Genomic DNA, 19,381 nt, shown 5'->3' with positions numbered 1-19,381 from the left:
GCAGCCTTGGGCTAGTGCCTAGGAAGTAAAGTGAGGCTGTGAAGCCTAGTCTCACTGCTCAAGCCCAGAAACCCCAAGAGCGAGAACCGCATCCGTGGTGAAAAGTAATTTTGTTACAAGTGGAAACACTATGTAGCCACCTAGGGCGCTAGAAACAAAGTGAGGAAGCTGGTTTGGGGGGTTTTTTGAGCATCAAGCCTTTCCTTTGACTCTGTCCCTTTAAAGGGACGTGGACAACTGGAAATCTAATAGTTTCCAAAAATGAGCTGACAGTAGCTCCACTGGAGACACCTGCTCCAACGGGATCTGGGATTTTCAGAGCCTGCTTCTCCTTCTGCCCCAAATTTTCATTTGCACTTTGCTGAGAGCACGCGGCACGCAGACAGCCAGCTCGAAGGGCCACGGGATAATCCGACGCACGAAGGGCTGTCACATGCACCCAGGAACCTCACAGACACAGCGGAGAAGTAGGGTGGTTCCTCGGTTACAGCCCCCTCAGGTATTGCCAGGGCACACGTGCAGTGCTCCCAGCGCCCCTTTAGCCAGCGCTGCTGCACCGCTGGCAACAGACACGCGCAGGGCGCAGGAGCTGTCCAGCCCCAGGGACAGCTCCTGCCAAAGGACCTCGATGGTTAGCCACGTTCCCCGCAGCGCTGCCAGCAAGAGCAAAGCACCTCAGACACTCCGAGCCAACAGCAAACATGGACAGCCGGCCAGATCCCGGATGGCAGGGAAAATGTATGTGCTGGGGGCAGGGCGCAGAGATGGGCTGGCACAGAGGTCCTGGCTGCAATGTTAAGCAGGGATCAGGGTCTGGTTCCTCATTTCCCTCAGCTGGTTGGGTCTCGGTCTCATCCAGGGCTTCAAGCAGCGCTCCTCTGCGATGAGCAACTAAAAGCAGCCCTTTCTCACTCGCAGATTGGGCCCGCCCCCCATGATACACATGTGTCCGAGTCAAAAGTTCACACAGCTTTTTACTGCTGTGAGCCCTGCTTTGCTCAGAGAGAGTCTGTCCCTCCTTGCTGGTCACTGAGCTCCAGGAAATGACACCTGTGCAAAGCCACTCAGGGCCCCAGGTGCGAGAGGGAGGCAGGGCTTGGACTGTAGGTGCTTTATTCATCGGGACAGCACACAGTGGAAAGAGTGCGGACTGAGTTTGCAGGGCTGGCAGTTCCCAGAATTTGCCCTGGTCAGCTGAGCACATTTGCTTTAGAAATCATGGGAACCCAACCGTGGAACCCCACTCCCGTCCTCCCTCCATCTGAGACAGACGCTTTGCAGAGCAGGACCACGCCATGAGGAGAGCCCTACCAAGCACCTCTCCAGCCACTCTGAGCTGCCATGGCTGGGCCAATGCTGTAGAACAGTGACTGAGTGGCAGACGTCACCCTGGGTCTGCGCGGGGCAAATACCCTACGCATTGAGAGCACGACGCAGATGTGGGCGTTTTCTTTAGGAAAAAACTGGAAATTCCAAGTTAGAGCAACACCTAACCCTTCCCCGCCCCATGCGCACACACACATTTTTCAAAGCACAGACATGCCAAGACAGGGTGCCTTGGGTGACCCCCTAACTCCCCGCCATGGCCCTTCCCTGAGGGGAGCCAGCAATTCGCAACTAGCCTCATTCCCCAAACACAAGGCAGTTGCAGATTCCTACTGCCCAGCGCATACTCCAGCCCACGAGGCCCTCGAGATTCAGGCCTTTGCCAGCTCCGGAACCACAGGCAACAATTCACCTCTCCTCAGAGAAATACTGCATGCCAATTGGCACACAGCTTGTGGGTCTCTGGGCAAAGCGGAGGTCCCGTGATCGTGACTGGTGACAGCGCTAACAGTTTGTATTGGACAGCCGTGTCTAAAAGCAGCTGCTCCCGTGTGCAAGACTCCACCCAAACAGCACAGGGACAGTGGCTTCTCCACGCTTGCAGGACGCCCTGAGGCCAGATCAGCAGCAGAGACTGGGCGTTTGAGTCCAGCCAGCCAAGGTGTGGAGGGGGCGAAAACCGTAGTTTTAGGAGACCCCTTTCTTCCCCTTTATTGGAAAAGTCAGAACCCCACTTTTCTAGAGCCCGCCTAGCTCACTGCACGGGGCTGCTTTTCCTTCCCACCCTAATCCAGCCCCCGTGGGCCAAGGTTTTGGGCAGATCAGTCACATCCTAGCTGAATTAGGGGAACGTCCCGTATTGGCTTTTTAACAACAGGTGATTCTGCTTTAATCACAGAACCACTCGCACAGCCACCAAGCGCTGCCCAGAACAGCCCACCAGGGCCAGGCACCTGCAGGAAGAGCCCTCAGCCCCCCTGGTAATCACTGCTGCATTCCTCTAACAGGGGTAATTCAATTCCCTATGAACTCTCTTCCATTTCAAACAAAACTCCATCACCCCAATTTCATTAGCTGTCTCTGGGCTCCCAGCCCAACCAGTTCCCCAGCACAGAGCCCATGGCCCACACAGGCAAAGCCACAGACACACTCCTGTCACAGCAGTAGCAACTTCCACTGCACAAATCAATGGGGATTTTAAAAGTCTCTTTCCTCTTTATTTATTCCATGTGCTCCATGAATGGGAGCCATAAACCAGGGCAGTCCGAGGCAGCAGGTTTTACTGCTCCAGCCAGGGACCGCCATCTACGCGCTGCTTTACAAGGCAGATGTAGTGGTGGCCATGAGCAGAGGACACACCATTCACACTCCAGCGCAGGGAGTGCTAACACACACATGTGACGAAGTGGGCCTGTTCTTAATGTTTCCTCCGAATATTGTGGGGGTGCCTCAGTTTCCCCTATGCAGTTCTTAAGTATCTAGGGGGTGGGGTAAGGGTGTATGATCATTGCAGAGCCCTAGAGGGCCGGTGTGTGCAGGAGTCTGGACACAGAGAATGGCCGACACCCTGTTTCCTGGCAACTGATGGCCTGGGCCCTTCCCCCCTGCGAGGTGAGAGCTAAAGGGTTGGAGAACAAAGGAATCAGGTGACCACCTGGCCCGGGAAAGGAACAAAGCCCAGAGGAGGAGGGGCTGGAGGGAGTTTCAGTTTGGGGCTGGCTGGGACATGGAGTGAAGGGCAGACGTGGTTGTCTGGCTCACTGCCCCCCCAGAATGGACCCAGCTGAGGGGTCCCGTTCTCTGCACCTGCAAGCTCTGTTTTAGACCATGTTCCTGTCGTCTAATATACCTTCTGTTTTACTGGCTGGCTGAGAGTCACGTCTGACTGCGAAGTTGGGGTGCAGGACCCTCTGGCTTCCCCAGGAGCCCTGCCTGAGCGGACTCGCTGGGGGGAAGCACACGGAGGGGCAGAGGATGCTGAATGCTCCGAGGTCAGACCCAGGAAGGTGGAAGCTGTGTGAGCTGTGTGTCCTGAAGACAGGCTGCTCACAGAAAGGCGACTACCCCAGAGTCCTGACTGGCTTCATGGGGAGCAGTTCCAGAGCATCGCCCGGGGACTCCGTGACAACTGGTGGCAGCGGTGGGATGTACTGCACCCCGTGGATGGCACTTCCTGCAGTAAGTGACTGGGGAGCAGTAACACGAAGGGGGATTGCCGAGGACCAGGCCTGCTGAAGGCTCGGAGAGGAGCGGTTTCGGGGGGCGGTTAACCCCTGGGAGTGTGTGACCAGCGAGAAGGACTGTGCAGTAACAGGGTTCCCCTGGGGATTGCAGCGAGCAGTCCAAGGGGCGGAGGAGTCTGCAGCTCGACCCTGGCAAAGAGGTGGTGACCTCGAGAAGGGCTGGCACACTAGGGGTTCTCCCTGGAAACCGTGGGGAGCTGAGAACACACGGGCCTGTGAGTCCACAACACCTTGGGAGGAGCGGAGTGATGGTCTGTCCCCGTCTCCTTAAGAAGGACATTGTAACCCTGTGCAAAAAGAGAGGGTTGAGCGTTGGAAAGTTCACCAAAGCACAGTTCATCGTGCGGCTGGAGGAGGATGACCGCTCTAAGGAACAGATTCCTGACCCCCAATGGGGCTATAGCAGGATCTGGGAGCAGCTGGAGTGGTAGCCAGGCATCGCCAAGACTCCTGTCCCCGACCAGACGGGGGTCTTCACGATCGGGTTCCCCATCGGGGGATCGGAGATGGACGGGATTGGAGCTGAGTCCGAGAGAGCAAGAGGACTGTGGGAGACAGCGAGAGCCCGAGAAAGAGCTGCAGAAGCAGCAGCAGCATGAACTGGCGGTGGTGGGGTGGAGAGGCCTAGGGGACCTCCCCGGGGTGAGTGGGGATAGACCCCGGGGAGCCAGTTCCGCAGGGAACCTCGAGACTAAATTGCTGCCCCTAGTTAAGGAGGGGGGGGTGTGGATGCCCACCTCACTGCCTTTGAGCAGGCTGGCGATTTGAACCAGGGGGACCCTGCGGAAAAGCCCCGGTGTCTAGCTCCCTTGCTGGGTCCCAAGGCCACAGACTCCATCAGCCAGATGGGTGGGGAGGTGGACACGCTCCCACTCCTGACCCCAACCTATATGTCTGTGTGGAGTTTCCTGGGGCCAGGCCCCTCGGACCCCCAGTGGGAGCAGAAGGTGATGGTCAATGGGGAGACATTCCTGGGGTGGCGAGATCCTGGGACAGAGAGAACTGGTGTCAGACCCTGGGTGGTGCAGCCTCAGATGCTGAGGGGCGCTGTGAGCTGGGTGAGGGTCCCAGGGACGAAGCCCCTCGCCTTCCCTATGGTTCCAGATCCCTGTGCAGACCCAGGAGGGGTGGGGCTGGCTGGTCGTTGGGGTGCCCCAGGACACCAGCTGCGAGACCCTGTTGTGGGGTGACTGTGTCTCTTTGGGACAGGATCCAGGCCCTGTTCCTGTAACTGCCAAGGGTTTGAATTTGAATCCAGGGAACCAATCGGCGGAGAGGGAAATGGTCAGTGAAAATGCAGATGACCTGGCTGGCAGCAGGGAGGAGCCGCTAGGCTCAGGATACCTGCCTGCCTGTAACCAGACCCCTGGGGCTGGGTGGGACAGAGAGATGCTCCCTGCCCCCTTGCACACCAGAGTGGGGACTCTCGCTGGCTCTGATGCATTGAGGAAAGCAGTGGCCTGCCCCCACTGGGACAGCAAGGGCAGCGCTGAGCACAGTGGGAGCTGAGACCCCAGCAGAGTGGGGGGAGACACAGGCAGGGCAGGGGATCTGTGGGGAGTGGCAAGGTGCTTGGTAAGGAAAGTTTGGATGAGCCTAGGCAGCCTTGTGATCTGATGGCTGTGTCCAGTCAGCAGGGTGGGAAGGCGAGGAGAGTGGAAGATGAGTGTCCCTGGACCTTACCTGTTAGCTGGGTGGAGAATTGGGACAGTGAAGGAAATGGGTCTCTGTCTGTCAGGGGTATTGACTTGCCTATGGAGGGAGCTACCCTGATCTCCAAGCAGTTGTCTGTGACCAGCCTTGTGTGCTGGGACAAAGGGAATGAGATCCCAACCTGTGTGTCTGGTAAAGGAGAAAGTGTGTCCGGCTCTTCTTTGTCTGTGGAGCAGACAGAAGGGGCCTTTCAGCCTGTGATGGTTGAGGGTCGTGCAGTTGTCTCAGAGCTGGTTCTGGATTCAGCTAAAGCCCAGGAAGGGAAGGGTCCTAAGTTTCTGTTTGCTCGGGAGAATGGCCCTGTAACTAGGTCGCATCCAGTTAGGGTCTATGTAAAATCCCAGAGACCAGACAATTCTGGTGCTTGTATTTTGCCTGTTGCTAGTGTGTTGTTGGAAAGGGTGGAGCAACTCTGTCTAATCAGGGTGAGATCCTAGCCAGGGCACAAGGAGAGCATGAAGGTGTGTGATTGTGTTACCTACTGAGGGTGTGGAAACCTGTAGCAAGAAGGAAAAGATTCCTGAACTTGTGTGTGGCAAAGGGAAGGAGAATGCTTCTAACCTTTTATCTAGGAAGTCTGTAAGTTTGCCTCAAAGGGGATTATGTAGGAATCCACCGGATGGGCCAGAGGTGATTCTGGATGTAAGGGAGACCCAGAAAGAGTCTGTTGTTGCTCAGGAAAGTGTTCCCCTAGAGCAAGCCCTAGGTAAAGAGGGTAAGAGCAGAATTTCTGGGAGGGGTGAATTGTTGCATAGAAAAGCCCTTGGGAAAGGAATCCTCATGGAGTCTTTGCAAGCAGTTTACTGCAACTGAAGGGTGTGAAAATGATTTAATCAAGAAAGTTTCAGTTCCTAACAGCCAGAAATTTTCTGTTGTGAATGGATCCACTGACTTTCCTGTTGAAAGATCCAGTGTGGATAGCTTTGAGAAGGTCTCAGATGGAGTGAAAGCTGTTAAGAAAGGTACACCGTCCTATAACCAAGTGGCTGTGTTTGGCCAGCTTGTTGGGGAGACAAGGTTGTGGAGAAAGGGATGTCTCCATGCTAGTTCTGTAAGTGAACAGTATGTGGCCCAGGTCAAGATGGGGGCCCTTAACCAAGAGAGCCCGAATTGCAGCCCTCCAGACTGGAGCACTCGGAGAAAACCCAATCCCAGTTTGACCCCCTGGGGTTTTGGGGTGGCCAAAGGGCATGGGCTGCAGAAACCTTACCACATGCAGCCTGCTAGTGCTATCGACCACCCCCGACCTAAGGGAGGGCGTGAAACTGGAAGGGCCTGGTGTAACTCCTACCAAGGAATGGGAGAGATGCTGGGGCATCCATGGGAACATTGGTGGCTTCGAACTTCCCCAGGTCACCGGGTAAAGTGACCCCGCTCAGTTCGATCTCGAAGGGGGGAGAGATGTGACGAAGTGGGCCTGTTCTTAATGTTTCCTCCGAATATTGTGGGGGTGCCTCAGTTTCCCCTATGCAGTTCTTAAGTATCTAGGGGGTGGGGTAAGGGTGTATGATCATTGCAGAGCCCTAGAGGGCCGGTGTGTGCAGGAGTCTGGACACAGAGAATGGCCGACACCCTGTTTCCTGGCAACTGATGGCCTGGGCCCTTCCCCCCTGCGAGGTGAGAGCTAAAGGGTTGGAGAACAAAGGAATCAGGTGACCACCTGGCCCGGGAAAGGAACAAAGCCCAGAGGAGGAGGGGCTGGAGGGAGTTTCAGTTTGGGGCTGGCTGGGACATGGAGTGAAGGGCAGACGTGGTTGTCTGGCTCACTGCCCCCCCAGAATGGACCCAGCTGAGGGGTCCCGTTCTCTGCACCTGCAAGCTCTGTTTTAGACCATGTTCCTGTCGTCTAATAAACCTTCTGTTTTACTGGCTGGCTGAGAGTCACGTCTGACTGCGAAGTTGGGGTGCAGGACCCTCTGGCTTCCCCAGGAGCCCTGCCTGAGCGGACTCGCTGGGGGGAAGCACACGGAGGGGCAGAGGATGCTGAATGCTCCGAGGTCAGACCCAGGAAGGTGGAAGCTGTGTGAGCTGTGTGTCCTGAAGACAGGCTGCTCACAGAAAGGCGACTACCCCAGAGTCCTGACTGGCTTCATGGGGAGCAGTTCCAGAGCATCGCCCGGGGACTCCGTGACAACACACCACCCGGCACTCGCATGGGGCCAGCCAGCCTGGCCCTGGAGTGCTGAAGGGCACTGCTGGGGAATGCTTATTCCCACCAGGCGACCAGGTCTGCAAACACCAGGCGGGGAATCTAGGCATCAGCAAACACTGCACTGGGTAGGAAAGGCGCTGGCCTCAGCTGGATGCTGCTCTAACCTCATTGTGCAAGAACCGGAAGGTGCTCAGCTTGCAAACCGGAGAGCACAGCAGCACCGTTTCCTGCTGTTCCCCAGAGCTCTGCATCTGCCCTGCCGTGTGAGGCCTCTCCCTGTGAGAGCATGCCGCTCAGGTCACCAGACCTGCCGGGGGCTCCAGATGGCACTCACCGCTCCCTGGCAATCTCTCCTTTATTACAGCGTGGGAGTTCCCGACTCCCGCCAGCAGGTGGAAGGACCCTGCGGAGCAGCAGAGACCGGTGTGGAGACAGCCCCGACCTCAAGCGTTCAGCTCTGCTGGACTTGAGCGCGAGCGCTCTCAATGGCCAAGAACAGCCCAGAGCTTCACGCTGTCCACGGGCCTTAGCGACAGCAGGCTCAGAGCACACCTGGGGGGCCGGCACTGTCCTGCCCCCTCCTCTGGGACCCCAGGGCAGCTGCCCAGCTGCCCAGGGGCCCGGGTACTGCCTCCTCTTTTTCAGGCTGAGAGGCCTTTCCCCTCACAATCCCAGAGCCACCAGGACTGACGAGATGGCCCAGAGGAAACCATGCCTCTCCCACCACGCACTTCCCACCCAGCTCCAAGCACTTCGAGCAGCGCCAGCCCCCAGAGAGGCAGATTCCACTCAGCCCACACGACTTGGTTCTCTCTACTCCCTTGGCTCCCGACCGACTCCACTTCCCCAGCCCAGCAGCCCTTTCATTAAGTCGGTTTCAACAGAAGACCTTTGTGGTTTTGCTCAGCCCTGCTGAGCACGAGCTCCGAGTTCTCCGTGTGGCCGTACAGATACCAGCCCCAGCCACCACACAGCGCCAACTCCAAGATCAGGGCACACGCTCCTGGGGAAGCAAAAGTGCCTCATCAGTAGTCAGAGGCAGCCCATGTGCAGGGTTGCCAACCCTCCAGGATTGTCCTGGCGTCTCCTGGAATTAAAAGTTAATCTTTAATTAAGGATTATGTCATGTAACAAAACCTCCAGGAATACGTCCAACCAAAACTGACAACCCTACCCATGTGCTTTGGGGCAGTAACAAAATAAGAGATGCAGGGGTTTCTGCCTTGGGGTTGGCCCAGCCCGGCAGTTTCTAGCTCCCTGCCCTGGTGCTTTGCTCTGACCGGATGCAGAATGTCCAAAACAGGGAATCGGGTGGGGCCAGGTGCCCTTAAGCCAAACTACAGCTGCCAGCCACCTAAGCCCCAAAGAGCTCGCTGGCCAGCATCACCTTCACGCTCCATTCAAACATTGCCAGAGGGCCAATCGGAGCCAGTCCTGGCCATGGTCTGTGCCAGGTGGGCACCCAGCCACTAGGATCCTACTCATCTCATATAGGTTCCCAAACAGATGGGGATCACCACTGGTCACTGCTGCTCTGGGCTGGATTCAGGTTGGGGAAGAAAGGCTCCCTATCCCGTCACCAGCTCCCCCAGGAGGGGAACAAGTCGCTCACAAGAATCTCCCGCCCTCACCACGCTCTCCTGGACTCACCCCAGGAGAGACTCCTGCACCGATCCCACCGGAAGTGCCACCTGAGGGCCTCTGCTGCCCCTTGGAAACAAGATTCGAAGCGGGGCCAGAATTCATCTAAAAGCCCAAATCCCACCCCAAGAGACTCAGCTGCACAGAGGGCAGCTTCCCACGGCGAGGCTGGCTGCAAAGCAAACACCCAAAGGTGACAAACAAAGGCACCTCAACCAGCTTGCTGCATTAGTCGTATTTTTAGACACCGCTATGAAGCCAGCCTTATTATTTTCATAGCAATGTGCATAATTACCCACAAAGCACTGCAGTGGCATAAGAAACCAGCTCGCTCTCCCTCTGACAAGAGCTAGTAAAGGGCAGGCCTGCATCAATTCTGTACTCCTATTATCCTGAGAAGGAGGGGCTGGGGAAACGGAGGGGTGCAGAGCTAGTGCAGAGTGTGAATCACAGGGACCAAGAGTTGGTCCTCTCGAGCTCATCCTCATCCAGGAAGCCTGGGCGGGATGGTGTCCAGAAACCAGGCTGCATGCCTCCCCAGGATGAGGTGCCCCAGTTCAGCCTGAGAGACGGACACCCTGGGGCGACTCAGAGGACAGTGGCAGTTTGACCTCCTCCTCTTCTCTTGGGTCAGTGCTTGTGGGCGGCCCAGGAGGAGTCTGTCTGCAGGGCGGGCTGGGAGGGGGAGCTCCGTGCATGGCAGCAGCAGGCACACAGATAGGAGTGAGAGTCAGGCAGCGAGGCTGGCATCATTACCACAGCAACGTGGGACACCACTAGAGACAGGACCCAGGAGGTGGCCATGGGGGTGCGGACAATGGGTCAAAGGGGCTATGGGAATCACCCCAGCCTGTCGCATTAGCAGCTCTGGGTTTGGGCAGACTGCGGGGAGAGCCAGGAGGCCAGAGAGCGCAGCGATTATGGCAAGCAGGTCCAACAAGCATTTCAGCTGCCAGAGTGGAGAGGAAGAGTCGGGTTTTCAGGATGTGGCGGAGAAAGGAGCCGGGGGAGCGTGACGATTCCTTCAGCCTGGGGATGGCAGCGCTGCCCACAACAGAGGGGACAGGGCAGAGCAGTTGGCAAGAACAACACAGCGCTTCTGCTTTGGCACCGTTTAGCTCACACTGGCGACCAGGTTTAGCCAGTGGAATTTCCACTTCTAGAAAAAAACAGCCAGAATGATTTACTCTGCACGTGGCCTGGGCCGGGCTCGCTAGAATCCACTGCTCATTGACTAGGCCTTTAAACACTGTATTTAATAAGCTAATGACCTACACTTCTCTCCCCTCACCCCCCATGAGTCCCTAGGTGCGAACCCCCCCCCCCATACACCGCATACAAGTAATCAGAGAACTACGGATGGATGCTGGCTGCAAAGTGCGTTATATGCCCTGGCAGGCTAGAGAACAATTGCCCGGCAGTTTTTCTGTTGCGTTCCATGTATTTCTTTGTAAGCCTCACTGCTAGTGGCAATGCTTGCCAGGTGCTTAGAACCAAGATTCCCACCCCAACCCCCCCGTCACGTCTGCTCCTTCGCCATTTGACAAAACATTTTCCTGGGGTTTGAGTGGAGCTGAAAATTAGTAACTTCAGTAGAGAAAGCAAGTTCCCCCCAGCTCTGGGGTAAGAACTCTTAGCGGACTGCTCCTGTTGAACCAGAAGAGGGAGCTCTGTGTTTCACCAGGTCTTGCACAAAGTGTCCTTTAAATTCCTCAGGGACTGAAGGGGGGGGCGGGCGGCAAGTAAAGTTTGGAGACCCTTCCATCAGATGAGAACCAGTTTTAAAAGCTGGAGCTGAACTGGGGGTGTCACCCTAACCAACCTGCCTCCATAGGGAAAGGCCAGGCTGCCTTGAGCCTACAGAATGGGGGAGTCCGAGGGGCGGGGAGTCCTGTCGCCTCGCAGGGTAACCAGGTGAATAAGCGAACCCGGCTGAGCCATTTTTCAAGAACAGCCAGCCACAGCCAGGCTCAGCAGCCTGACAGAGGCTGTCTGAGAACAGATCTGCAACTGGAAACGCAAGCCCTCCCTCAGTCATTTCTCTTGCAGAACCCTTTCAAGTAAAACAATTCTGGAGTGTGCATCCTATTCAACTCTGCTACCCGGGCTGGCAGCTCTGCAGCTTCCGGCCTGCCCAGGGTCCATCGTACAGCCCCCACCCCCTCAGGGAGCTGCCCACTCACAGGGGTGGACCCAGCCTGGGAGAAAGGTGATCTCAGGTGCAGGGTTTACAGTGGCCCGTTCACGGCACCCTGTTCTAGCACAGGGTTTGTCAGGAGCTGCAAGGAGCATCGTAGCTACTTCCCCCAGCAGCACGGCTTAAGAGATGACGTCACACTGGAGTGAATAAAGTCCAACTTAGGTCTACAATGCAGAACTTCCGCCTGACGAGACTAAATCCCCACATGCAACGTGCCTATGGAGATGCAAGCCAGTCCCCTCAGAGCAAGGTCTAGGACCTGGGACCAGCACGTTACGTTAAACTCAGAGACCGCGCACCATGCAAGCTGCCAACACAGCCCCTGGCTGGGCAGAGTTTGGGACCCCTGTGCAGTATTCAACACCCCCCCAAAATGACCCCACACAAAGCCTCCTGTATGCAGGGCAGCACTGAGAGCCAAAGATGCCTTGAAACCCACTAGGGACCTCGTGATGCCCGGCTGGTAATGGGGACATGCTCCGATACCACGGTGATGGGTGCCAGGAGAAAACCTGAAGTCCCCTGCAGCACTCAGAATCTCCAAGCTGCAGCCCGGCAGCAACACCCGAGAACTCGTGAGCCAGGCTGACTGGTCCCAATGTCTAAGCGGAGCGAAAGGCAAGGGCCAAACAAGCAGCTGAACTGGGCAGCCCGTCCCCAGGGGAGAGTGACACGAGAGGAAATGTGTTTAAAGAGGCAAGCCAGGGCTGTGCGGGCCCCCGGTGCCAAGCCAGCAATCCAGGGCAAGGGCCATCTGTCACTAGACACTTGTGCAGCACCAGTGCACTGGGGCTGCGACCTGGGTCAGGCCCTTTGGGGCTGCCGCCGTAGGAACACCTGATGATGATAATTCCACCTGCTTCGATCCCAGGACTCCAGCTCCAGCTGCCAGCCCCAGAATCACCAGCAGGCCATAGTGGCCAGGGTCAGAATCCCTGCCCCAGGAGCCACTGGCTAGCAGCCCTGGTCCGACAGCCTGCAGCAGGGGCATGCAGCAAGAGTCAGCAGACTGTCCAAGCTGAGCTACGCTAGTACATGGCAACAAGAGCCCTTGGCCTAGCTCAGCCTGCCATGTGGCTAGTTACCACCTCCCATCCGCCAGCCCGAGGCTTTTCCCCTTTTACAGGGGCTCAGGTAACCAGCCTCTACAGAGAGACAGAGTAACCTCAATGCACCCCCAGCCGCAGGCACTGCCTCCCCCTGGTCCCCTTCCCTGCTGCCCCGGGCGCTGCCTACACCTGGACCCCTCCCCCTGCAGCCCCTTTGCGCTATACCCTGATCCGAACAAAGTCACCAGCAGGGACCCTGCCCAGCAGGGACCTTCCCTGCGACGCCAGCCCCCTGCCCGGGAGCACCTGTCCCCGCATCCCAGACAGCAGGAGAGAGATAAACCACTGACCCACCCCCTTCCTGCCCTCCACACCCACGACCACGGGCTCTGCCTGTCGGCCGGAACCTGGCACTGGACGACGGGAGGGATCGCTCGGTAATCGCCCCGTTCCCTTCGCTCCCTCGGAAGCGCCTGGCACTGCCCGCTGTCAGAGACAGGACGCAGGGTTGATAGGACCGCTGGGCTGACCTAGTGTGGCCGCTCTTTCGGTCTGCCTCCCCCCGCCCCGGGCTGTGTGTGCGTGTGTGTGTGATTGTGTGTGTGTGTGATTGTGTGTGCGCGCACCTCCCCCCCGCCGGGCTCTGTGTGTGTGTGTCTGTGTGTGTGTGTGTGTGTGTGTGTGCGCCTCCCCCCGCCCCGGGCTGTGTGTGTGTGTGTGTGATTGTGTGTGTGTGTGATTGTGTGCACCTCCCCCCGCCCGCCCCCCCGCCCCGGGCTGTGTGTGCGTGTGTGTGTGATTGTGTGTGTGTGTGTGTGTGTGTGTGTGTGTGATTGTGTGTGTGTGTGATTGTGTGCACCTCCCCCCCGCCCCGGGCTGTGCCTGCACCTACCCCCCGGTGCGCGTGTGCGCGTGCGCGCACCCCCACCCACCCACCCACCCACCCCCCCCGCCGCCCCGGGCTCCCCCCTCCAGAGCCCGCAGGCCCCTGGCCAAGCCGCCCCACGGCGGGCAGGGAGCGAGGCCGCCGCCCGGGGTCCCTACCTGCCGCCGGCCGGCCGGGCTCAGCCCACTCGCATGGCCCGGGCGCTGGAGGCCGCGGGCGCGGTGCAGCTGCCTGGCGCTGGCTCCTCGGGCCCAGCGCTCAGCCCCGCCCCATGGTGCCGCGGCCCCCCCGGGCCGCCGCCGATGGAACCGGCCGCGCCGCACGCAGGAGCAGCCTCCCCCCCGCGGCACGAATGGACCAGTCCGCGGCCCGCTCCACCAGGGCAAGGAGAGGGGGAGCTCGGGGCAAACCAGGGCGGGGCCGTAGTGCGCCTAAAGGCTGCGCCTCACAACCTCCTGGGGCCGGGGCCGGGGCCGTAACGTGCCTAAAGGCTGCCCCCCAAATCCTGCTCGGCGGAGCCCTGCGCTCGGGAGGACAGGCTGCACCCACAGCCGGCGCCTCTCAGCCCCCACGGGGCAAGCGGGCAGCCAGAGCTGGGGCCCTAATGCACCCAAACGTGGTGCCCTTTAACCCACGCCGTGGTGAAGCACAGACCCTCCCAGGGGAGGGGGCCCCCCAGAACCAAAGCAGGGGCCACAATTCACCTAAGCACTATGCCCCTTGAGCCCAAAGGGGGGGTTCACAGCATGCCCAGCGCAGGGCGTCCCCATTGCACTGGGTACCCCACTGCACTGCCCTGCCAAGGAGACACAGCTGGTAATGGGCCAAGGGCAGGAGGGCAAACCCCAAAGTCACCAAAGCTACCCTCGCTGGGAGCCAGGCTCTGCAAGGGGGACGCTGCCTGGGGTAGCACCGGACCAGCCTGGAGACGCCTGGCACAAACATCAGCGGAGCCAGGTGCCAGGAAAGCTGTCTGTTCAGCAAGGTGCCCATGGCAATATGTGAGCAATCGGAGAGTCCCAGCCTCCAGGCTGCCCAAGAAGGGCTTGATGTGGCTGCTGCTTCACCTCACACCAAGTTACCTTAGCCTGCAGGAAGAAACATGTTATCTTGGATCTTGGGCTGGTCAGGACCTTTATGCCCATTTCCCAGATGGAGAAACTGAGGCACGGAGACAGGGATGGGCTCTGTCCCAGGTCCCACAATGAGTCTGTGGTGGAGGCCTGATTTCCAGCCATGCCTGTGACCACTACATTGTACTCTCCTCCCAGAACTGGACCTAGAACCCAGGTGTCCTGATGCCCTGTACTAATGTAACAAATGCTTTTTAAAGTTAAATATGTAGCAAGAGCAGCAGGGATTTTGCAGAGTGGGAGCCCCTCACATGGCTCAGCCCTGCGACCAGCCTCCCAGGGCAGCCTGGAGCACCTCCAGGCAGGCCAAGGTGCCAAGCACAGGGGTCTCCATGGGCAAAGGGGAATGAAGATGGGGAGGAGGGGCTCACTGGAGGTCACTCTTAGGCGCACCCAGCAGAGAGGGGCAGCTCTGCTTTGACCCCCATAGATTACCAGGCCAGGTGGGACCAATGTGATTGTGTAGTTTGACTCCCTGTATAGTGCAGTCCAGGGAACTGCCACAATACCTCCTTTCCCTGCCCCCAGTGGGCTCCCCAGGCCCCCAAGCTAGGTTCCGGAAGGGACCCAGATTCTCAGCTCTCTGCTGCCCGGAAGCAACGGCTTTCCCCAGTGCCCTGGCGTGCGGCTCAGGGGGCCCCTCGCCCCAGAGAGCAGCCTTTGGTGTGAACGTTCCCTGCTTTTCAGAGCAGGCAGGGACAGAGGGTGAGGGAGGGAGTTCCATAGTATCCCCAATAGGGGTGCTGCCAGGGGGTGCCAGGATCTGTGGGTTCCAGGAAGCACCTCCAAGCCACCTGGCGTAATATCCACAGCTGCATGTTAGCCTGGTGTCTGCCCTCCCTGGGGGCTGCACAGCCCACTGCAGTGCCTGCTCCCCCAGCTAGGTACCCCCCTTGGCACCCGACTACCCGACTACTCAGGCAGAGCAGAGCTGTAACTGGACTCAGGGCAAGACTCCTGCCCATGGCCCAGCCCTCTATGCCAGGGGTGAGTAAGAGCCCAGCCCAGCACATGGGCACGAGCCCCCCCCAGGTGTGTGGGGCTCCAGGCAGGTGAGAGCAGCACCCTGCAGGGCGGCACTCCAGCCACCCAGAGCCTCCAGCACACCGGAGCAGGCAATCCTGCGAGGCTGGGGGACGCAGCCTGGCATGCGAGGCCTGACGCCCAGCATGGCAGCAGGCACTGGGGAGGGGGCAGTTGTTCTGTTCACAGTGCGGGACATTTGTTAGTAACTAGCTGTGACTGCCTGCCAGCCCCCAACACACTGCTGGAGCACATGGGCAACCAGCTGCTGCTGGGTCCCTGGGGACACCCTTGCCCTGGGCACAGCTGCAAGGTGTCGGGCTGGAGCGGCGGGGCAGGCTGTCGGTCCAAGCCCTGCCCTTTCGGCATCTCCCTGCTAGGGGTGGGGCTGCTCACCCTGAGTCCCGTGGGCAAACCCCACAGAGCAACCAGCCAAGCTGTCCAGGCTGGCGCAGCCCCACAGTCTGCTGGCACCTGGTGCCAGGGGAAGACATGGCAGATGCACCTTCCAGCAGCATGCTGGGCCGCACCTGGGGCCAGGGAAATGCTCTTGGTGGCACCCACAGCCCTCGAATGGGGTGGCCGCTTCCCATGTTATGGGCTGCGGATCCCCAAGGAATGTGGCCTGGCCTGGCCCCAGGACCCTGCAGCAAGTCAGAGGGGGCTCTTGGTGCTGAAGTCAGACACCGACTCTGGCCCACAGCCTCTGTTGGCCGCCCTGCCCTTCCTGGGGCAGCCTATTGCCCAGGGTGGGGATTCCTTCTGCATCCCCGTGCCCTTTGGACACCCTGACGTCTCCACTCTCTTGTTTATTGATTGGCTAGTTGGTTGGTTTCCAAACTATGGTGATAACGTCAGAAAATAACCTGGGATGGCACAGGGCGGGCCGGGCTCTGAAGGGGCAGAGTGCATGCCCTCCTCCCCAGCAGCAGAGCCCAGGGAGGACGCTAGGTGGGTCCATGCCAGGTCCACAAGGTGTGGTGCTCTCAGGTGCATCCATCAGTGTCACAGCAGAGCTGGGCACGCGGGGAAATCTCGCTCTTAATATGGTGCCCAAATGAGAGCGGAGGCCTTCTGGCTGCATTTGGGTCATTCCCTCTGATATCTTCCCCCTGGGAGCTGAGGGGGGGCTGGAAGAGCCTGTGCCAGGATGCCCAGAGACGTGGTGGGGGAGGGGGAAGGAAAGGGGTCAGGCCAGCACCTGGCAATGACCATTCCCAGAGGCGGGACTCAGGGGCAGGTGTGAGTGACTGGGGCTGGCCCGGGGGGAGGGGTGGGGGCTCCCTAGCACGCCTCTGGAGGGTGCTGGCTGCTCCTGGCTTCCTGGTCTGTTGTCAGAGGTGGGGGAGCCTGGGGAAGCTGCCCCGGCCTGTTTCTGGCTGGGAAGCAGGAGGGACGGGGGTGCTGGAGGCTCCATGGGGCTGCCATGGGGAGTTATCACCAAGGCCCCGTGTATGCTGTGGCCAGGTGGCTGGGCTGGGGCACAGTCAGCCTTTGGGGGTGGTATCGCTCACCCCAAACCTGCGACATCCCTGGGGTCCCCAGCCTCTGGGGGTCACTTGGCTCTTGCACTGCCAGTGTGCTGCACGGGGTTGTCTTGAAAACCCCTAACGGGGCCTTTGAAGCTGTCGGGGCGCTGGAGGCTGCGGCACTGGGAACGGGGCTGTCAGGGATGTGGGCTGGGGCTGGAGGGGAGGCAACCCCCTGGGAGAATATGGGGTGCAATAGGTAACCACTGCCATGGGCCGTCGTCATGTGGGCTCAGAGTGACCGTCCCATTGAGGTAAAGGGAGCAGCTCCCTCCTCTCAGAGCCTGGGCCCCAGGCTAGGGGTTGGCTGCCCCCAGAGGGGCTAGCAATGGGATTTCCCTGAGCTCTCAGGGCCCTGGCCAGAGCTGCCGAGCCCACAAACAGGCGCTGCCATGCCGGGGAACCTGGCTGCCAGGCATTGCCACCCTCCAGCATGCCTGGAGGGGCCCTGTTGATCTGGGTGGCTCTGAACTTCCTGCTTCCAGACTGTCCCATTCCCACCCGTCAGGGTGCCCCATTCCAGCCAGGCTGGGTGGCGGCACAGGGCTCTCTGCGCTCGCTGCCCCCCAACAACACTGCACCCCACAGGTGGCTGGCCCCATTTCCGGCCCCGCTCGCTCCCCGTGCCTTTACGCCAACCCATCTTCCGCTTGAGAGGAGCCACACAATCCCCCCTTGTCCCTGCGACCTGGAAGTAGGCCACGTGACTCCCTGGAGCGGTTCAGTGCTGTGGTGCGGGGTGAGCTCTGGGGCCCTGCTGCGCCAGGGGAGGGGCTCCTTAGCCCCTGCCAAGGGGCAGGATGGGGGGCAGGGGCCCCGAGCTCTGCAGGGCTCCCAGACAGCAGGATGTGAGTGTGGACGGGCCAGGATCCTGGGGTAAGACACGAAACTGGGGGCAGAACCGCCTCTTATTCCACTCCCACCCATCGGCTGCTTCCTTCCATCCCCCTCGGGAGACCAGCGTCTCTCCATGGGGCTCCATGCCTGGAAGGGCTGCAGTGGACTCTCGAGAAGCTGTGCCCGCCCAGGAATGAATTTACCCCGGGGGACGGGGCAGAATCACCACCCCACCATACAGACGATGACTGAGGGGCAGGGACTCACCCAAGGCCGCGTAGCCAGTCAGAGCCGGGAAGAGGACCCTGGCATCCTGGCTCCCAGACCCATGCTTTAGCTGCTGTATCCTGATTCCTAGAGGTCAAGGCCAGAGGGGGGGCATGAGATCAAGTAGTCTGACCTCCTGGCACTCATCCCGCTTCGCTCAGGCTCCCTCGGACTCCTGGGTCCTGGGCTCTGCGCAGTGCAGCCGTCCAGTGTCATGCTGCATGGGCCCAGCGGCTCCTTGTGAGTGTAGGGTCACCCCCCTCCACTCATGGGCAGGGCCTGAATGTGGCCAGAGTGCCAATCTGCCCACCCCCTGGCAACCCTGGCACTGCCTGCTGCCCGGCCCTGCTCAGAGGGCCCTGGGAGTCAAAGCTGGATGGCAGGGCAGTGGGGCAGCTCTTGGGCACCCGGCAGGGTGGGAGGAGTTGGGACGACCGGGCAGCAGGGGCCCAGCACGACAGAGCTGTGGGCAGATGCTCCCGAGCCCAACAGGGGGAGTAGCGGGAGCTCCTAACGCCCCAGCTGGCAGCACCAAGGAGCCACCCCTGCCTAGGTCTCCCCCCAGCTCCAAGCAGAGCCCACGGGCCTGCTACTGGCACCCTGCCCCAGAGCAGTGGGGAGGAGGGGCTCAAGGAAGCAGGAAGGCGAGAGATGGTTTTGTGACCAACTAATTGCAGTTAATGATTGATCAGCCCAATTACAGCAGGAGACAAAGGTCTGTTGTGGTCTCAGAGCCGCAGCACCAGCGGGGAGCATCCCCGAGCGAGCCCCAGGGTGCAGGTAGGGGGCACAGGGCAGGGCCGCGCTTGAGGTCCTGCCAGCGGCAGGGTTGTGCGCTGGGATGGGGGAGCCGAGACGGCTGGGCCGGGCCTGGTCACGTCACAAAGCAGCACCCCGGGAAGCAGGGATGCAGGGGTCCTTGGGGTCCGGGACAGGATTGCCCCTTGCTGTGGATTCTGCAGGGCGCCGTCTAGGCCCGAGCGACGGGGCGCCCAACCTTCCCAGGGGGACAGCCTGGTGGGCCCCGCACAGAGTCTGGATCTTCAGCATGATTCCTCTCTGCTGTCGTCCCACCCTAGACCCCCCGGGCCAGCCAGGCCCCTGGGAGCCCCTCCTAAGCCCCCCACAGACAGGCTGGGTGTGTCCTCCCCGTCCTATGCACCCGCCCTGCGTGAGCAGCTGGGGCTGGAGCTCATCGCCCTGCGGGAGGGGCAGCGGGAGCCTCTGGGCGTGGTGGGGCCGGTGCTTGGACTGACCAAGTGGAGCTGCGGGATCTCCTCTCACCCGCCTCCTCCACGGGCTCAAACGTCCCAGCCTGGGAGTGAGGGCAGGATCGGGCCCCGGCCTGCTCGCTCTGGGGGATGGGCCCTCTCTCCCCAGCG

At 59.9% G+C, this 19,381-nt stretch overlaps 2 protein-coding genes across 6 annotated transcripts in view; one reads left to right on the top strand and one right to left on the bottom strand.

The window, feature by feature from the left end:
- RNF44 (ring finger protein 44) overlaps positions 1-13,539 on the bottom strand; it is a 38,305-nt gene extending 24,766 nt beyond the window's left edge. Inside the window, exon 1 of the mRNA XM_073355150.2 lies at positions 13,369-13,539. The gene's annotated coding sequence lies outside the window, so the exon portion shown is untranslated. The remainder of the gene's footprint in view (positions 1-13,368) is intronic.
- CDHR2 (cadherin related family member 2) overlaps positions 1-19,381 on the top strand; it is a 76,872-nt gene that overhangs the window by 15,975 nt on the left and 41,516 nt on the right. For 3 of the 5 annotated variants that reach the window (XM_078853963.1, XM_078853966.1, XM_078853962.1), the window contains exon 1: positions 18,665-18,779. In XM_078853963.1, coding sequence (XP_078710089.1) covers positions 18,680-18,779 — 100 coding nt within the window. In that variant the 5' untranslated portion in view covers positions 18,665-18,679. Of the gene's footprint in view, positions 1-18,664; positions 18,780-19,381 lie in introns of those variants that run through there. The other 2 variants (XM_078853965.1, XM_078853964.1) reach the window with 1 other exon arrangement.

This window comes from Lepidochelys kempii, chromosome 8 (assembly GCF_965140285.1).
Source record: "Lepidochelys kempii isolate rLepKem1 chromosome 8, rLepKem1.hap1, whole genome shotgun sequence".
Taxonomy (NCBI): domain Eukaryota; kingdom Metazoa; phylum Chordata; order Testudines; family Cheloniidae; genus Lepidochelys; species Lepidochelys kempii.
This window is presented reverse-complemented; position numbering and strand designations above follow the sequence as displayed.